Below are 16,736 nucleotides of genomic sequence, written 5' to 3' on the forward strand. Positions count from 1 at the left end.
GACCTGTCTCTAGGTTCGACCAGGAACCCTGGGCTAAGGTTCCCTCTAGGTGGGCACCCCAACCCAGCGCACTGGCATCGGTCGTGACCACCACCGTAGCTTGTGGGGACCAGGGAAGACCCCTGTCTAGGTTGACCTGGGCCCGCCACCACCAAAGAGACCTCCTGACTGCCGAGGATAGGGGCATAACCTGATCCAGGCTCTCCTGCCTGCCATCCCAATAACGGAGCATGAGTCTTTGTAAAGGACGCTGATGATGTCTTGCCCAGGCCACCGCTGGAAAGCATGATGTCATCAACCCTAGGACTCTCATCACCTCCCTGATCTGGGCTTCCCGACCAGATTGAAGCTGGGCTACCGCCTGCTCTAGCTTGCCGATCTTCTCCTCCGGAAGAAATACTCTCATTTCCACTGAAGAAATCCTGTATCCTAAATACAGGACCTCCTGTGAGGGGGTCAGCTGGGATTTTTCCTGGTTTATCAGCCACCCCAGTGAGCGCAGGAAAACCAAGGCCTCCTGTATGTCCCTCTGCAGCTGTTGGGCCGACTGGGCTATGAACAGTAGATCGTCCAGATATGGGATCACTGTTATAGCCTTGAGCCTTAATGGGGCCAGTGCCTCTGCCAGAACTTTTGTAAAGACTCTTGGTGAGGCTGAAAGCCCGAAGGGGAGAGCTCGAAACTGGAGGTGTAACACCCCCGTGTTCAACCTCACCGCCAACCTGAGAAATCTCTGAGATTCCGGATGAATCGGGATATGCAAATATGCATCCCTGAGATCCACTGTGGCCATGTGACAGCCCTGAAACAGGAATTTGGTTACCGAGAAGATTGACTCCATCCGGAACCGCTTGTATTTTATAAATCTGTTCAGGGGACGGAGATTCAGTATTAACCTGAACTTCCCCGAAGGTTTCTTTACCACGAATACGTGGGAGTAAACCCCCAAGCCTCGCTCCTCCTGAGGTACCTGCACCATTACTTCTTGGTCCACCAGATCCCCCAGAAGAAGAGCCAAAGCCTCTGCTTTCTCTTGGTCCCTTGGTAACCTTGTTACTTGAAAGTTCGGGAGGGGAACTGAACCAAACTCCAACCTGTAGCCGTTCCTTACAAGATCTCGAATGAACGGACTTTCGGTTGAAGCTTCCCACTGTGGGAGGAACTTCCCCAGTCTTCCTCCCACCGGGACGCAGGAGTCACTGGGTTTTAGGGGAGGGTTGAGGAGGATTGAATAAGATACCTCCTCTGCCTCTTCCCTTGTGACCCGTCCAATGCTTTTTGGGGCGAACCTCCCTTTCCTGCAGGTTTTGCTGCCTGGGGCTTCGAAAAAGGCGTTTCCCTTCAGGTCTCTTTTTCCTTTCTGGGAAAGCTTTCTTCCTATCCTGCGTGCGCTCTAACGCCTCTTGCAGGCCGGGCCCAAACAAATGGTCCCCTGAAAAGGGTAATCCACACAACTTTAGTTTTGAAGCTGTGTCTCCTGACCAGGTCTTAAGCCAAACGGCCCTTCTGGCAGCGTTCACTAGTGCTGCTGATCTAGCAGCCAGTTTGACTGATTCTGCAGAGGCATCCGCTAAAAAGCCCACCGCTTTAAACAGTAGCGGAAAGGACTTCAACAGCTGTTGCCTAGAAGTACCTGCAGAAATATGTGATTGTAACTGTGTAAGCCAACACTCCAAGTTTCTGGCCACACAGGTAGCTGCTAGGGCCGGTTTAAGCCCAATGGAAGAGGCATCCCAGGCTCTCTTGAGCAGCAGATCTCCCCTCTTATCCATAGGGTCCCTGAGTGAACCCATATCATCAAAGGCCAAATCTGTCTTCTTAGAGACCTTAGCCAAGGGAGCGTCTAATTTGGGAACCTTGTTCCAGGGATGCACCGCATCCGATTCAAAAGGGAACCTCCTTCTAAGGCTACCTGAAAAAAATGGCCTTTTTTCCGGTTGTTCCCACTCCAGCAGAATCGCCTCCACTAGCGACTTATGGACGGGGAATACCCTGTCTTTCATTACACTCGACCCTTGATACATCATGTCGTGTTTTGAAAGCTGGACCTGTTCTTCTCTGATCTCTAAGGTGTCATATATAGCCTTGAGGAGGTCACCCACATCATCCAAAGACAGCTTGTATCTGGCTGATCTAATGGCCTCTTCCTCCCCCTCAGATTCTGAAGTAGACTCTGTCCTAGAGGAGGCTAATGACCTGGATAACCTCTCCCTATCCACTTCCTCCTCCTGACTTGGTTCGGATAAGGAAGGCATACTCACGGCTCTGGGTAAAGAGACAGAAGGACCCTGCATCCTATCCATCATGTTTTTAAAAGATTGGAAGGTGGATGCAATCTCATCCTTTACGGATGTTAAAACATTGTGACAAGCTGCCACCGAGTCCTCTTTTACCAGGCTACTGACACAATCTGGGCAAAGCGGCTTCTCCCAACCGGTGCCTAACTTAGCCCCACACACGGCACATTTCCTTCTGGGTAAAGGTATCTGGGCTCTGTCCTGTTTAACCTAAAAACAAAGAAAAACAGGGTCCCATTAAAATACCACCCCTGACCACACCACTGTGCTTCTAGGGTCTGTTTAGGAAGTGCCCCCCTTCACCAGCAGGTTCTCCACCCCGGGAAGGTGCTACGGGTCAGAGTGACCCCCCACCCCCCAGTGTAAGTCCTGGTCTGCCCTCACCAAGCTTACCTGAGAGGTACTGGAGCCTGTTGAACCGGAGTCCACCTGCACAACCGCACTCTCCATGGTTCCTGTGTATTACTCAGTCTCTCTGAGCCTTCACACTGCTCCAGGCAACCCTGTAGTCACACCGCCGCGCCCAAAGGACTGGAACGGGTCCTGCGGCGCCCCCTGATGACGCGAATCCGGCGGAAGTGCGTCTCTCCCACTTCCGTACGCCAGAGCGCAAAAACTCCGCCCCGACGCCGTGCGTTCTTACGAACGTACCGCTCACAGTACCCGAACGCCGGTCGGTAGATCGAACGTCTCCCGCCGCCTCCGACCGACAGGTACGAGCGGTTAGCGCTCCGAGGGGGAGATTGCCGCGTATCGGGGTCCCGTTCTCTCCGAACGTTTAAATGGCAGCGGGGACTGAAAGCTACCCTCTCCTCCCTTCGTTCGGACCGAGGGGTGCTAAGGGCCAGGTCCATCAAGGCGCTCTCCCCAGGTAAAACCCCTGAGAAGGAGCTCCCCTTACCAGTTCCAAGACGTGCTCCTTCCCGTCCGGCAGGAAACACAAAAACTGAGGAGGGCCTGGAGGACCACACCTTTTATTTAATTGGCTTGACGTGTTTCCTGTCCCGGAGGGAGGAGCCCTATATCTCAAAGGCTGTCCTGGAAGACGATATGAGAAAATACTAATTTCATCATTTTATCTTCTCAGATTTAATTTCTGCCTAATGCCCCGTACACACAACCGGACTTTTCAACATCAAAAGTCTGACGGAATGATTCCGGCAGACTATTCGATCGTGTGTGGGCTGCAACGGACTTTTGATTCACAAAAGTCTGACAGACTTTAGAAATGGAACATGCTTCGAATTTTTCCGCCAGAACTCTGCCGGACCCAGAAATCCGCTCGTGTGTGTGCTAGTCTGACGGACTAAAACCGACGCTAGGGCAGCTATTGGCTACTGGCTATGAACTTCCTTATTCTAGTCCAGTCATACGTCATCACGTTCAAATCCGTCGGACTTTGGTGTGATTGTGTGTGGCCAAGTCCGTTCATTTGGAAAGTCCGTCAGAACTCTGTCAGAACTCTGTCAGAACTCCGTCAGAACTCCGTCGAAAGTCCTGTCGTGTGTACGCGGCATAACAGGATTTACTCTTTAATGTAAAACTGGTGTCAATGCAATATTTTTTTCTGAATGTTAGAGGGACCTGCAGCAAGTCAGTCTTGATGCACACTCCTCTGCCATGCTACACAGTTATGAAGATCACTCTATTGTTTTCTAGTTCAAATGTATTGCTTCCTGGGTCTCTTTGTCCATTGGACAGATATGATAATGTTAATTCATCACTCAATGAGTGCACAGATGCCAAGAGACACCTTTAAAACTGAACTAGGCAATAATTGTGGAGTAGATTTACTAAAAATTCACTTTTTATCCAGCTTAAGGGCACTTTCACACTGATGTGCTTTTGATATGTCCCCATTGACTTAAAATGGAAGATGCCTTTGTGGTGCACTTCTGAAAAACTGCATCAAAGATGCAGCATGCAGGACTTTTCAAAGCACAATGTACTTACAGTGTGAACAGTTACATATGATTTAACGGAAAATATTTTTCCTGACACAGCATGACAGCATATATGCATATGCAGCTTACCAGTCTTTAGATGTTGTGGCTGCATTAGTTTTCTTTTTGTATGTTTTTTTCCCTGTGTTAACGTGGTAATCTGGCTAGTAACAAACTTTCTTCCAGTGGCGGTGCGTCCATAAGGGCGCATGGGCGCCACCCCTTCTCTCCTGCCACCCTCTCCAGCACCAATAGATAGATTCATGCATTTCATGAATCTATATATGACTGCCACTGCCACCCCCTATTCAGGGACCCGGCCCCTTTTTGCCATAGGCTCTAATAGGCGTCATAATAGGTGACCTGCAAGCGCCATGCTGTGCTAGAAAAGCAAACGAATATTCGCTTTCCTAAAACTAAACCACCTCCGCCAATCAGGTGCTCGGATCTGTTACCCGTCACCTGATTAGTTGAAATGACAGGCACTGTTATTGGATGCCTATCAGGTGTCCAATCATAGCAGAGGATAGGAAGAGAGGACGGGAGAAGACATCAAGGAGCTGTCTCCACCACCGAGACAGGGTAAATACAGACGGCGGGCGGGGGGAACACTGGCAGCATTTAATATGGCACAGTGGCTGCGTTTGATGGGGCACAGTGTGGCTGCATTTGATGGGGCACAGTGTGGCTGCATTTGATGGGCACAATGGCTGCATATGATGTCACGGTGGCTGCATATGATGGGCACAGTGGCTGCATTCGATGCTGCACAATGGCTGTATTTGATGGGGTAGAGTGGCTGCAAAAGATGGGCACAGTAGCTGTATTTGATGGCACAGTGGTTGTGTTTGATGGTACAGTTGCGGCAATTGATGGGCACAGTGGCTGCATTTGATGGCAGCCATTGATGAGCACAGTGGATGCGTTTGATGGCACAGTGGCTGCGATTGATGGTACAGTGAGGATACAATTGATAGGGTTTTTTTTTCAGAATTTTTCAGTTTGTTTGCTCCTCACCCAAAAATTTTGAGCACCAGCCGCCACTGCTTTCTGTATTAGTTTGTCTCCACTCTGGATGAACAGAGACAACAGCAGCATTGTCAGTCTGGGGGGGGGTGTTAGATCCACTAGCAGATTTAGATAAACTAACTAATTGAAGCCAAACTCTAGCCAACACTTTATAAGCTAAAGTTACAGCAGCAGTGCTTTTGTGATAAAGTTTTAACATAAATAAGTAAAATCTGACCATTGTAAGCACCCCTTAAATGGTTTGCCTTCTAACCTTCTAACCACTACATCTGCAGAAAAGCTTGTTCTGTTGAAAAACAACAGACTTACTGGCTGGTTTAGCAGGTAAATAAATAAAGGAAAGAAAACTTAAAAAGGAAAACTAATGGGGATACTGCATCTACGAATATAATAAATGTTTGCTTTTGAGTTTAATACCGCTTTAAGAGTCTCCTATTTCCTGCACTGGGTAAGGGTAAGGAGATGCTTAGTGTAGGTAGGAACAAGCGTTCAGATGGTGTAATTCTAACACACAGAAATAATGTAAAGCCTAAAAAAATACATTGATTGTGCATGAATATAAAAGATTTACAGGTCAGCAATTTAACATCTATTACTGCTCCAAAATAGGTTTTGTTTATTTATAATGGAATGTTGAGTATATTTCAGGTAATAAAATTAATGCTTGAAATAAAAGTAACTGTCTGCCCTTTGCAGCTGAAAGCTAGGCTCATGCATATTGCCACCATAAATCAGACCCTGAATGACAGTCTGGGATCTCTTTCGGATGCTGTGGTAAGCCTAACCATATCCCAGCTGGAATCACTGGCACCAGAAGCCGTGCAGGGTGCTATCCTAACCCTGCAGCAAGTCTCCGGCTGGACCAAGAGCCAGATCATGATCTTGACCAAAAAGTTTCTCCAGTCTGAAAAGGTAACCCTGAAATAACGCCTTCAATATATAAGTCCTTTCGTGGTGTTATGTTAATAAACTCGTTTTTATTTCTTATGTTTCTTATATTTCTTAGAATTTAACATATTTCAATGTAAGCCAGCTTGGAGAACTGGTGACTGGTGTCAGTGCAGACTTATTTTATGAGATGAATTTACGGGAGCTTTTACTAGCTCTGAAAAATGGACTTTCCCAGCATGCACCAGGAATTTCACCAGCACAGCAAGAAAGCATTCTTAACAAGGTAACCTAACAATTGTAGATTAGGCAGGCTCAAATCAAACAGAAGATTTGGAAGATAGGCCAAGGGAACACTTTGGGTTTACTTATAAAGAATTCGTTGTCAAAACTTCATGTAAATTTGTTCTGCATGAATGGGGCAAAAGGTAATGATCTTGGGCTATACTGTCTGCAGATCGATAGTGTGATTTGGCAAAATACTGCAAGATGGCCAGTAGATGGAGATGAGGAGCATAATTTGTTCCTGTGATAGTCAGCGCAATCTAGTGGCCTTAATGTGGTATTTTCTCCATTTCCACATTCAATATGTAAAGAATGTAGCCTACGTGAATTCAATTTTGCCACGTTCGCACAGAACAAATTTATATGCAGCTAGTTTTTTTGTTCTTTTTATAAATAAACTTTATTTATCCTTTTATACCTTCCCCACTGTCCTAATTACAGGGTTTTTTTTTCACTTTATTGCAAAAATTAAACCTCCCTATACCAAGAGAGGAAACTCCAACATATTTTTTTTTTATTTATTTTTTTTATATAAGATTTTTTGCCACATTTGCCATAGCCCTTTTACACTGATGCACATTTTATCCAGCTTAAGGGCACTTTCACACTGATGTGCTTTTGATGTGTCCCCATTGACTTACAATGGAAGATGCCTTTGTGGTGCACTTCTGAAAAACTGCACCAAAGATGCAGCATGCAGGACTTTTCAAAGCACAGTGTACTTACAGTGTGAACAGTTACATATGATTTAACGGAAAATCGTTTTCCTGACACAGCATGACAGCATATACATATGGGTAGGCTCCGCCCCCTGCCCTATTCCAGGACCGGTTATACTATATACGTAAGTCTCCTCCCTGCAGGCAGAATTCTTTTTCCTCAATTTTTTTTCCTCACTGTTATGCTGCTGCTGAAAGCAGGATTTTTCTTTTCCCTTTTCCTGGATTCATCTGACCAAGCTACACATGTTAAAGCCTCTCCTGTGACGAAGCCCCCCACTGTACAGGCTGTAAATCTTCTATATGGGAGAGACCTTCCCCCCTCAGGATCCAGGATGAGGGGGATGATGTCATCTGGTCTCTAGGGATTGCTCCTTCATCATGACTCCATGGCCAGTATATTTCAGTCGTTAGTGGGGATAGACCTAATCCTCCACTTAAACGCTTCAGCATTACCCACCCTTGTTGTCTGGTGATTTTGTCCATCCCATACATATATGATGTCATGCTGTTTCAGGAAAGAGGAACATTTTATACTTACCTGATGGTAATTTTCCTTTCCTGATGCAAAGCATGACAGCATATAGGTCCATGGGTGTCCGCTGAACTTTTTTCATGGGGGGGCATCATTTTAAGGTCATGTATTGCAATTTGCAATACAAAAATATGTACACGGTGTCATGGCAGAGGCACTGCTGTTACCTGTTGTTCTTCAGCGATAGGCCCAGGACAGGCACTGGCAGGCAGGCAGTGTATTCTCTGTTGTCTCGGCCACTGCATGCCACGCACCTGTGACCTGTGGGAGGAGCCGGCGCCACGCCGGCAGGATCGGCATAGGCACAACATACATTTACACAGGCAGAGGCAGGCTGAGGCAGCCAATCACGGACCAGCTGGGTCATGGTGATCTTAAGCAGAGGCCCGAGCGGCAGAGCCAATCCGATGCTTGGGCCGGGGGGTGAGGAGGGAGGGACGGGTGTGTAGTCGGTAAAGACTGAGAGCAGCCCCAGGCCAGCAGCAGACTTTGAAAAAAAAAGTCCACGGCGGCCATTGCAACACAAGGAGCAAGTGTCTTCGCTCTGACTTCAACACTCTTACGATTCCAGGGGGGGGGTCAATTGACCCCCCTTGCCCTATGGTGCAGATGCCCATGTATAGGTCCCTCCTGAAAGGGCTTTGCAGTGATACTAAGTTAGGAGAATGCTGCCTGCAGGGAGGAGACTTACTTATATAGTATAACCGGTCCCGGAATAGGGCAGGGGGCGGAGCCTACCCATACGTATATGCTGTCATGCTTTGCATCAGGAAAGGAAAATTACCGTCAGTTAAGTGTAACATTTTCCTCTTTCATGTGCTTTTGTCACCCTGGTAAAGTGTGGCAAAAATGTACCAGTGTGAAAGGGGCCATACATTCACTATACATTCGTTAAATATTTGCCAGGTGAAAAATACATTCTGTGATATTTGGTAACATCTGTTCTTCAATAGGAAAAGGTGCTTAATGTAACATTCAGCCTGTTTTTAAAATGGCGACTGTTATAATATTTGCAGAAGACTCAAAGTCACCAGTACTTCAGCTAACTGTGTACAAAAGATACACATAGCTCCCAAATGTCCCTGATTTCGAGGGACTGTCCCTGATGTCCCTCTGTCACTCATTCCTCCTCATTTGTCCCTCATTTGGCCTGATCCATAGTTGTATATAAAATGCACTTTTTATCTATAAAAAACTGTTTTTCAGCGCTAAACCTTTCATCTGATTCCTAAATTGCTGCATTTGTAAAGAAACACTTGTGGGTTTAACCAATCTTGTTATTTTGTACAATTCTCCTTTAAGGAGGCGTGGCAAGGGGTGTGTCCTATGCCTACATACTTTTGCTGATAGGTGTCCCTCATTCCCATCTCAAAAAGTTGGGAGGTATGGATACAATATATTGTAAAAACCGCATCACATAAGTCAGAAGAATACCAACATTTCACTTTATTTGCTGGGTCCCATCTACAAGGCAATATACTGTATGTTGTTTTGCGGATGGGACCCAATCAATATTTTTCTGACTTTTAGGTGTCAATGTTTTCACACATTTATCTGTAGTGCTGATGACTTCATATTTCTTATCTGTTTTTGGCATGGCATCCACAGATTCCATAAAGTGCTGTACCATAAGGGTTGCAGTTTCACAATGGTTGAGATGGAATTACATTGCAATGATTGCTTTCATGGAGAGCAGAATCTGTGCTTTTTATTACAGGTGCAGCCCTTTTTTTTCATGTTCTGCAAAACAAGTCCGTCATTCAAAGCATGCGTGTTAGTGCCCCATGGCAAGGGCGCGATGAGCTTGTAGCCCCAACCCACATAGCTTATAAAATGTAATTGCTACTGTTTATTATTTTGTGAACAGAGTTAGGGTGCCTTGACTTTAACTCTATGACTAATTTGCATTCTCAATTTTCATATTTTTAAGGACACAAAAGGCTTTTTTGGGTACACTTTTTATTATAATATACTGGCAGTCTCACAATTTTCATAAATGTATCTGACAATTACAGTATATCGCAGGCTGAAGGATTATTTTGTCAGTGAATCTCCATCCTGTATAGTATTGGTAATTGGAGTGCTCAATCAGCAGAAACTGATAGCCACCAGCAATGAAAAATGATGGCTGGTCATTCTCAAGAGATAAATTAATGCATACAACAATATACACATTGGAACAAGTTAAGAGCATTTTATTTTTCATTTGTGTTTTTTTATATTATTTTCCCCTGGCTGCTTAATATGCTGGTTAGGGTCTTCCTTTTTGAAACCCTCTCATGGCCACTGGGGGGGGGGGGGCTGAAAAATCTGTCACCCATAAGTATTTAAAACTGATGTTTTGAGAGGGTTAACCGTTTTTTTTGGGGGGGGGGGAACCTTTTTCATAGCACCCCGCAATGCTGAAGGACATGCTTGCTGCTATCAACATGGCAGAGGACTGAAACTCACTGCATAGTTATACAAGCCTTCAAGTAAGCTGTAGCAGGATGGCTGTGTCTGTAAATCCCCGTACACACGAGAGGACTTATGTCCGACAGACTTCCGAAGGAGTTCCGTCGGAGTTCTGCTGGAATTCCGAAGGAGTTCTGACAGACTTTTCGGCTGAGCGGACTTGGCCACACACGATCACACTAAACTCCGCCGGATTCGAACGTGATGACGTACGACTGGATTCGAATAAGGAAGTTCATAGCCAGTAGCCAATAGCTGCCCTAGAGTCGGTTTTAGTCCGTCGGAGTAGCATACACACGAGCAAATTTTTCGAAGGGACCGGGTCCGGCGGAGTTCCTTCAGAAAAATTTGAAGCATGTTCCATATTCTAAAGTCCTTCGGACTTTGGCGAGTCAAAAGTCCGTTGCAGCCCACACACGATCGAATAGTCTGACGGACTCAGTCCGTCGGACTTTGGATGTTTAAAAGTCCGCTCGTGTGTACGCGGCATAAGGAGACCCTTAAAACAGTGCTTCTCAACCTTTGTAGTGCCGTGACCCCTTGATAAGATTTCCCAAGTTGTGGAGAGCCCTAACAGTAAAAGTGTTTTCTTAGCATGGGTTGAGAGCACCCAAGGCAAGGCAAGTAATTTGCGCTCCTAAGCCATGGACATTTAGCGCTCCCTGAGTCCCTTCCACTCGTACAGTATTAAAACCACTTATGGTACATTTCAGGATGTACCACTCTTTCTCTTTGTTCTCCTTTCTTTCCCTTATATCTATATCTATCCTAATTTCCATTTTTTCCCCCATCTCTCGCTCTATCTGTCTTTCTTGTTCTTTCTCACTCTTTTTCTTTGTTATTCCCCCTCTTTTCCTACCTCTTCCATGTGTAGCATGACCCCCTTGGGGACTGCTTGGATTTACCTGTTCATCTGCATCACCATGACCCTGTAAACATTCCAACCCACCTGACACTCTGGGTTCAGACATCTTTACACCACCTGAAGTAATAGGTCAAACAACTCAGTGCATTTATATTCTAATAACTTTTACTGGAGTACTTCAAAGAAGATCTTGTTGCACAGGAGAGGTAATAGATCAACTGAGCTTTGAATAACAATACTAGCTCAGCAGAAGAATTCCTCTAAAATTATACAAGCTAAAGCAGTTTGGTAATAACAGAATATTATATACACATATGTACAATGAAATACCACTTGAACATGACCTGAAAGGATAAGCAAGAGTTAAGCATTAATTCTGGCAGTACTTCTCAAGGGAAACCCAGGCCGGCCTATATTAACCTTTAATCCTAATGAGAGATGAAGCAAAACAAGAATGGTATGAGGGCCCTTTCAGCAGTAATAACAGCACTGTCCCTGTTGCAGGCCTGATGATCTTCACCGGCAGTCAGAGCTCATTAACTATATCCAATAAGGTGCAATAACAAGGTAATGGCATTTCTTAGAATGGTTGAAGCTAAAGGTGTCTATGTACAGGGTTCAAATAGGAGTGGAGTAAAGTATTCCCAAGGTAAAGCTGTCTGTACACAGTGTCCCAGTGAAGCACCAAAGAAAGGTTTGCAAAGGTGGGCAATTTCTCTATCACCAATGACCAGGCCGACGAGATGCCTTCAGAACAGTGACTCCCGGAGAGGCATTCTTGCAGCGGATCCACTCATGGCAACCACCTGATGTGAAGCACGGATCGCGGGTTGTCGGAGCCGAGCGATGCTCGATGGATGTCTGAAGGACAGCAAGCAGTGCTAAGCCCTTCTCGGCTGGGTTGGAATGTTGTACACCGCGGCATGGTAGACAGCAACCTCACTCTCCCTGTACAGGGAGCTCAGTCACACACAAGGCCTAGGAGGAAGAGAGTGCGGGGCGGGTCTCTGCATGTCCCAGCAATCTCCCTGATGGTAGCAAAAATCCCTGGGATATGTAGTCTGGGTATATAGCCTTGCAGAGGAATAGCCATTCTGAGGCACTACTAATCCCACAATACCTTTGGTTTGGCCCACAAATATGATGTCAGTTGGTGGCGCTGGGCACTAGAGGGACAATAAGATCACTGGAATGACAGGGAATCACTGTACTTTGCAATTGTAGTCCACATTGCTACATCTGTATTCTCTCTTTTTATTCCTTCCCTTACTCCTTGTTGGGGAGGAGGGAATGGGATGAATGGCAGTGCTGGCGGGCATTTGGGAAGAGTGGCAGTGCTGGGGGGGGGGGGGGGTGAGTGGCAGTGCTGGTGGGGGGGGATGGTAGAGCTGCATAATTAATAATTTTTTCCCCATTGAGATCTTGAAAGAAGTATTTCCTGATTCTTTCTATGCAGAGAATTCAGCTGTCAATAGTAAAGCCGCGTACACACGGGCGGACTGTCTGTCCAACTTAGTCCGCTGAAACACATTTCAGCGGACAGTCCGCTCGTGTGTGGGCTTCAGCGGACTTTTTCAGCGGACAGTCTGGCGGACTAAGTCTTTCGGAATTTCCGTAATATTGTCCGTCCAACTTTGGTTTCAGCGGACAGTCCGCTCGTAAGTAGGCAAGTTGGACGGACTAAGTATGGCGCATGCTCAGAAAGGATTTACACGGCGAAAGGTTGCATTGCTGTGTATTGGACGTCCTATTTCTAGTCCCGTCGTACGTGCCGTACACGTCATCGCGCAAGCTTTCAACAGACTGTCTGTTCATCGTGTGTGGTCAAGTCCGTTCATTCAAAAGTAGGACGGACTGTCTGTCGGATTGTCTGACAGACTTAGTTGGCCAGACAGTCCGCCCGTGTGTACGCGGCTTAAGGGGAAAAAAATGGACAGTCTGCCAAGAATCACAACATTATTTACCAGTGAAACTTAAATATAAACATTGTAACAATTTGTCCTTTAGATCAAAGGAATACACTTTGGTGTGAAAATGAGGGAAGTTTAACTACTTAAACACTAAACCTTTTTCTGACATTTGTTGGTTTCAAGTTAAAATCATTTTTTTTTGCTAGAAAATTACTTAGAACCCCCAAACATTTATATATATATATATATATATATATATATATATACTGTGAGGGGTTAGCTCGGCAGCGGGTGTGTGTGACCCCCTGGATGGGTTCACAACACAAAGTCAGGCACAGCAGACAGCGGTGTAGGTTCAAAAAACAAAAGATCCGGTTTATTTATGCTCCATGCAGTGATACATATAACAGCCAAACAAAATAAAACAAGAAAATAAATCCTGGTCAGCTTGACCTCTAACTACACACATAGACTCCCTGTCTAACAACTGGGTACAGCCTTGTGCTGTACCAGTCCCTGCCTATTGTAAAGGTTTTGCCACACAGGCGTTAACTCACCGCACAGTACAGGTGACACACTCCCCAGTCTATACAACACAAAACTGGTTCCAGGATGGAGCATCTCCCTATGCATGCTGGGGTTTTTTGTAGAGGTCTTAATGAGCCCACTTACTACAGCTGGGCTCATTAACTCTTCCCCTCTAATTGTAAAAGTCTGCATAAAGCCTGAATCTAGGACACACATATTTCCCATCCTGGATACAACCAGGTGATTTTACCTGCGTGCTGCCACAATATATATATATATATATATATATATATATATACCCTAGAGAATAAAATGGTGGTTGTTTCAATATTTTATGTCACACTATATTTGCGCAGCAGTTGTTCAAATGCAATTTTTTGGGAAAAAAGGATTCTTTAATGAATTTTAAATAAAAGCTAACCAGTATCTAGTTAGTAGTTAGCCCAATTTTTTTTTTTGTATAATGTGAAAGATTTTACGGCGCGAGAATCATGAGAGAATCGTGTTTTTTTTTATTCTAAGCAAAAAAAAAACTTGATTCTCATTTTGGCCAGAATTGTGCAGCTCTAGGGGGTGGCATCAGTGTCAGTGCTGGGGGGAGTTCTGATCAGCCAACTTAGGTGCTTTTGATCAAGGTCATCTGCTGATCTGAGAACTGTAGCGAGGAAATGTAATGGCAACTATAAGCACAGGCTCTGTGGTGTCTCGCAGCAGTGACACCTATGCCAAAATCAGGAGATGGGGTCCCTCCCACTTCACATTCCTCACCAGTCAGATGACTTCTAGTCTCCACCCCCCCAGCCATACCATGAACTGAATGGGCGGCCATGGGCTCCAGGAACAGGAACGGGCTTCAGCAACAGCCCCGCTGGCCCAGCTGGCGATCACAGGCTCTAGGGACAGCCCTGCTGGCCAGCCACGAAAAGGCTGGGAAAGCGGCACAGGCTCCAGGAACAGCCCAGAATTGGGCAACCTCTGGAAAATCGGCTTTCGACCCTCAACACAGTCATGACCAATAGGTTGAGAACTGCTGCCTTAAAAGCTGTTATCAGCTTGTAGGCAGGTGCAGTCTGTACTCCTCACTTCAGGTGGTGCTCGACCGAAGCAGCAGTGTAAGAAGGACGTTGTGAGGAACTTGATTCTATGGCTTCCTGCAGTTACAGGGAGATTGCTGTCCAATTAGATGCTGGTGCACTTGTGAACCTAGCAGCCATCTTGGGTCAGGCAGAGTCTATTTAGGACTCCGGCTCCCATGTTTGGCACACTATATGTGAGTGTCTAGCTTAGGAACAGGACCTCCGTCTGACAGGGACAGTGCTTAGAGGTAAGGAAAGGTTCCAGTGGAGTAGAGAGAATGCAGGGACCATGTCTACCTCTCTCCAGTAAGCCTCCCCTATGTGTGGAGTGGAAAGGCCACATTTCTCTCCGCATTGCAGATGCAAGTCTTTGGACCACTGTTACTGTTCACTGTTACTGTTCATGTAAGCCTACCAGCTGGGCCTGAATAAGCGGTGTTTCTACCTTTTCCTACATTCGAAAATGTTTTGGCTGACTTGGACTCTGTGTGTTTACTGCCCACCACCCCACGCTGCATCTTGCTCACAAGCTTACTGTAAATGTGACATGCACACAACAATGACATTTGTTCACCTAGTGCTCATTCACTCTAAACCTGATACAATTGCCAACATCCCTAGTATACGATATAGAGTGGAAATACCCCCATAAATGGGACTTTAATGGCAACAGAGTAAAATATATTATAATTTATTCAAAAACAGTATACAAAATATAATTTTCAAACCAATAAAACCCATGAAATGTCCAGACGGCCCAACGTGTTCCGGGATGGAAATATCCCTTCGTCAGGGGAGGTTGTCAGGGAGGGATCACACTGACCCCTCCCTGATCCCTCCCTGACAGCTGTCCCTAACTAAGGGATATTTCCGTCCCAAAACGAGTTAGGCCGTCTGGACATTTCATGGGAATCATCACCATTAATACCATTGTTTTTTTTTATTGGTTTGAAAATTGCTCAAAAAGATTCAATGGTTAATTTTCTGGTTAATCCATTATAAACATACAACCTATAGGGGAAATTCACTAAAACCAATCAGCTTCTACATTTTATTGTCAAAGATAAATTGAATAAGCTGAAGTTAGATGTGGTATGGTTACTATGCACAGCTGCGCCAGATTCTGCGTGCACCAGTTTTACCAGTGGCACTATCTACTGATGAATACAGTTAATTGCAGCTTATTTTTTGAAATATAAAGCTTTTGTTTGGCCTAGAATTTGAATGCTTCTGAAAAAAGTAAGACATTTTGGTTATAAAATGGGACGGACACACATTTCAGTTATACTGAAGTTCACACTGTTGCAGGTGGTTGCGGGTGCAGCAACAGCAAGCACCCACAGCCAAAACGTGCATCAGAAAACGCAGCACATTTTCAGGCGCATGAAACTGCATGGTGGAAGAAAGCATTGTGCAGTTTCTGTTCAGCTGTGACTTGGATGTCTCCAATTTACAAGCCGACCTCAATACACTGTCTAATTGGGCGACTATGTGGCAGATGAGGTTTAATGTTGATAAATGTAAAGTTATGCACTTGGGGCCTAAGAATATGCATGCATCATACATGCTAGGGGGAGTACACCTGGGGGAATCCATAGTGGAGAAGGATCTGGGGGTTTTGGTAGACCATAAGCTCAATAACAACATGCAATGCCAAGCTGCTGTTTCCAAAGCAAGCAAAGTCCTTTCTTGTATTAAGAGAGGTATGGACACCAGAGAGAGAGATATAATTTTGCCCCTGTTCAAATCATTAGTAAGACCTCACCTGGAATATGCCGTTCAGTTTTGGGCACCAGTTCTCAAAAAGGATATCAAGGAACTGGAAAAAGTGCAGAGAAGGGCAACCAAACTGATAAGAGGCATGGAAGAACTCAGCTATGAGGAGAGATTAGAGGAACTAAATTTATTCACTCTTGAGAAGAGGAGATTAAGGGGGGATATGATCAACATGTTCAAATACATTAGGGGTCCATATAGTGAACTTGGTGTTGAGTTGTTCTCTGTACGGTCAACCCAGAGGACACGGGGGCACTCTTTACGTCTAGAGGAAAAGAGATTTCATCTTCAAGTACGGAAAGGTTTCTTCACAGTTAGAGCTGTGAAAATGTGGAATAGACTCCCGCCAGAGGTGGTTCTGGCCAGTTCAGTAGATTGCTTTAAGAAAGGCCTGGATACTTTCCTGATGGTACATAATATAACTGGGTACT

At 45.4% G+C, this 16,736-nt stretch overlaps 1 protein-coding gene across 2 annotated transcripts in view; it reads left to right on the forward strand.

Moving 5' to 3' along the window:
• Positions 1 to 16,736, forward strand: part of OTOA (otoancorin) — a 187,691-nt gene that overhangs the window by 89,938 nt on the left and 81,017 nt on the right. For both annotated transcript variants that reach the window (XM_077449009.1, XM_077449010.1), the window contains 2 exons: positions 5,966 to 6,181; positions 6,276 to 6,443. In XM_077449009.1, coding sequence (XP_077305135.1) covers positions 5,966 to 6,181; positions 6,276 to 6,443 — 384 coding nt within the window. The remainder of the gene's footprint in view (positions 1 to 5,965; positions 6,182 to 6,275; positions 6,444 to 16,736) is intronic.

The sequence above is a fragment of the Lithobates pipiens genome, unplaced genomic scaffold, assembly GCF_037356315.1.
Source record: "Lithobates pipiens isolate NorthernLeopardFrog02 unplaced genomic scaffold, aLitPip1_a1.2 Scaffold_22, whole genome shotgun sequence".
Taxonomy (NCBI): Eukaryota; Metazoa; Chordata; class Amphibia; order Anura; family Ranidae; genus Lithobates; species Lithobates pipiens.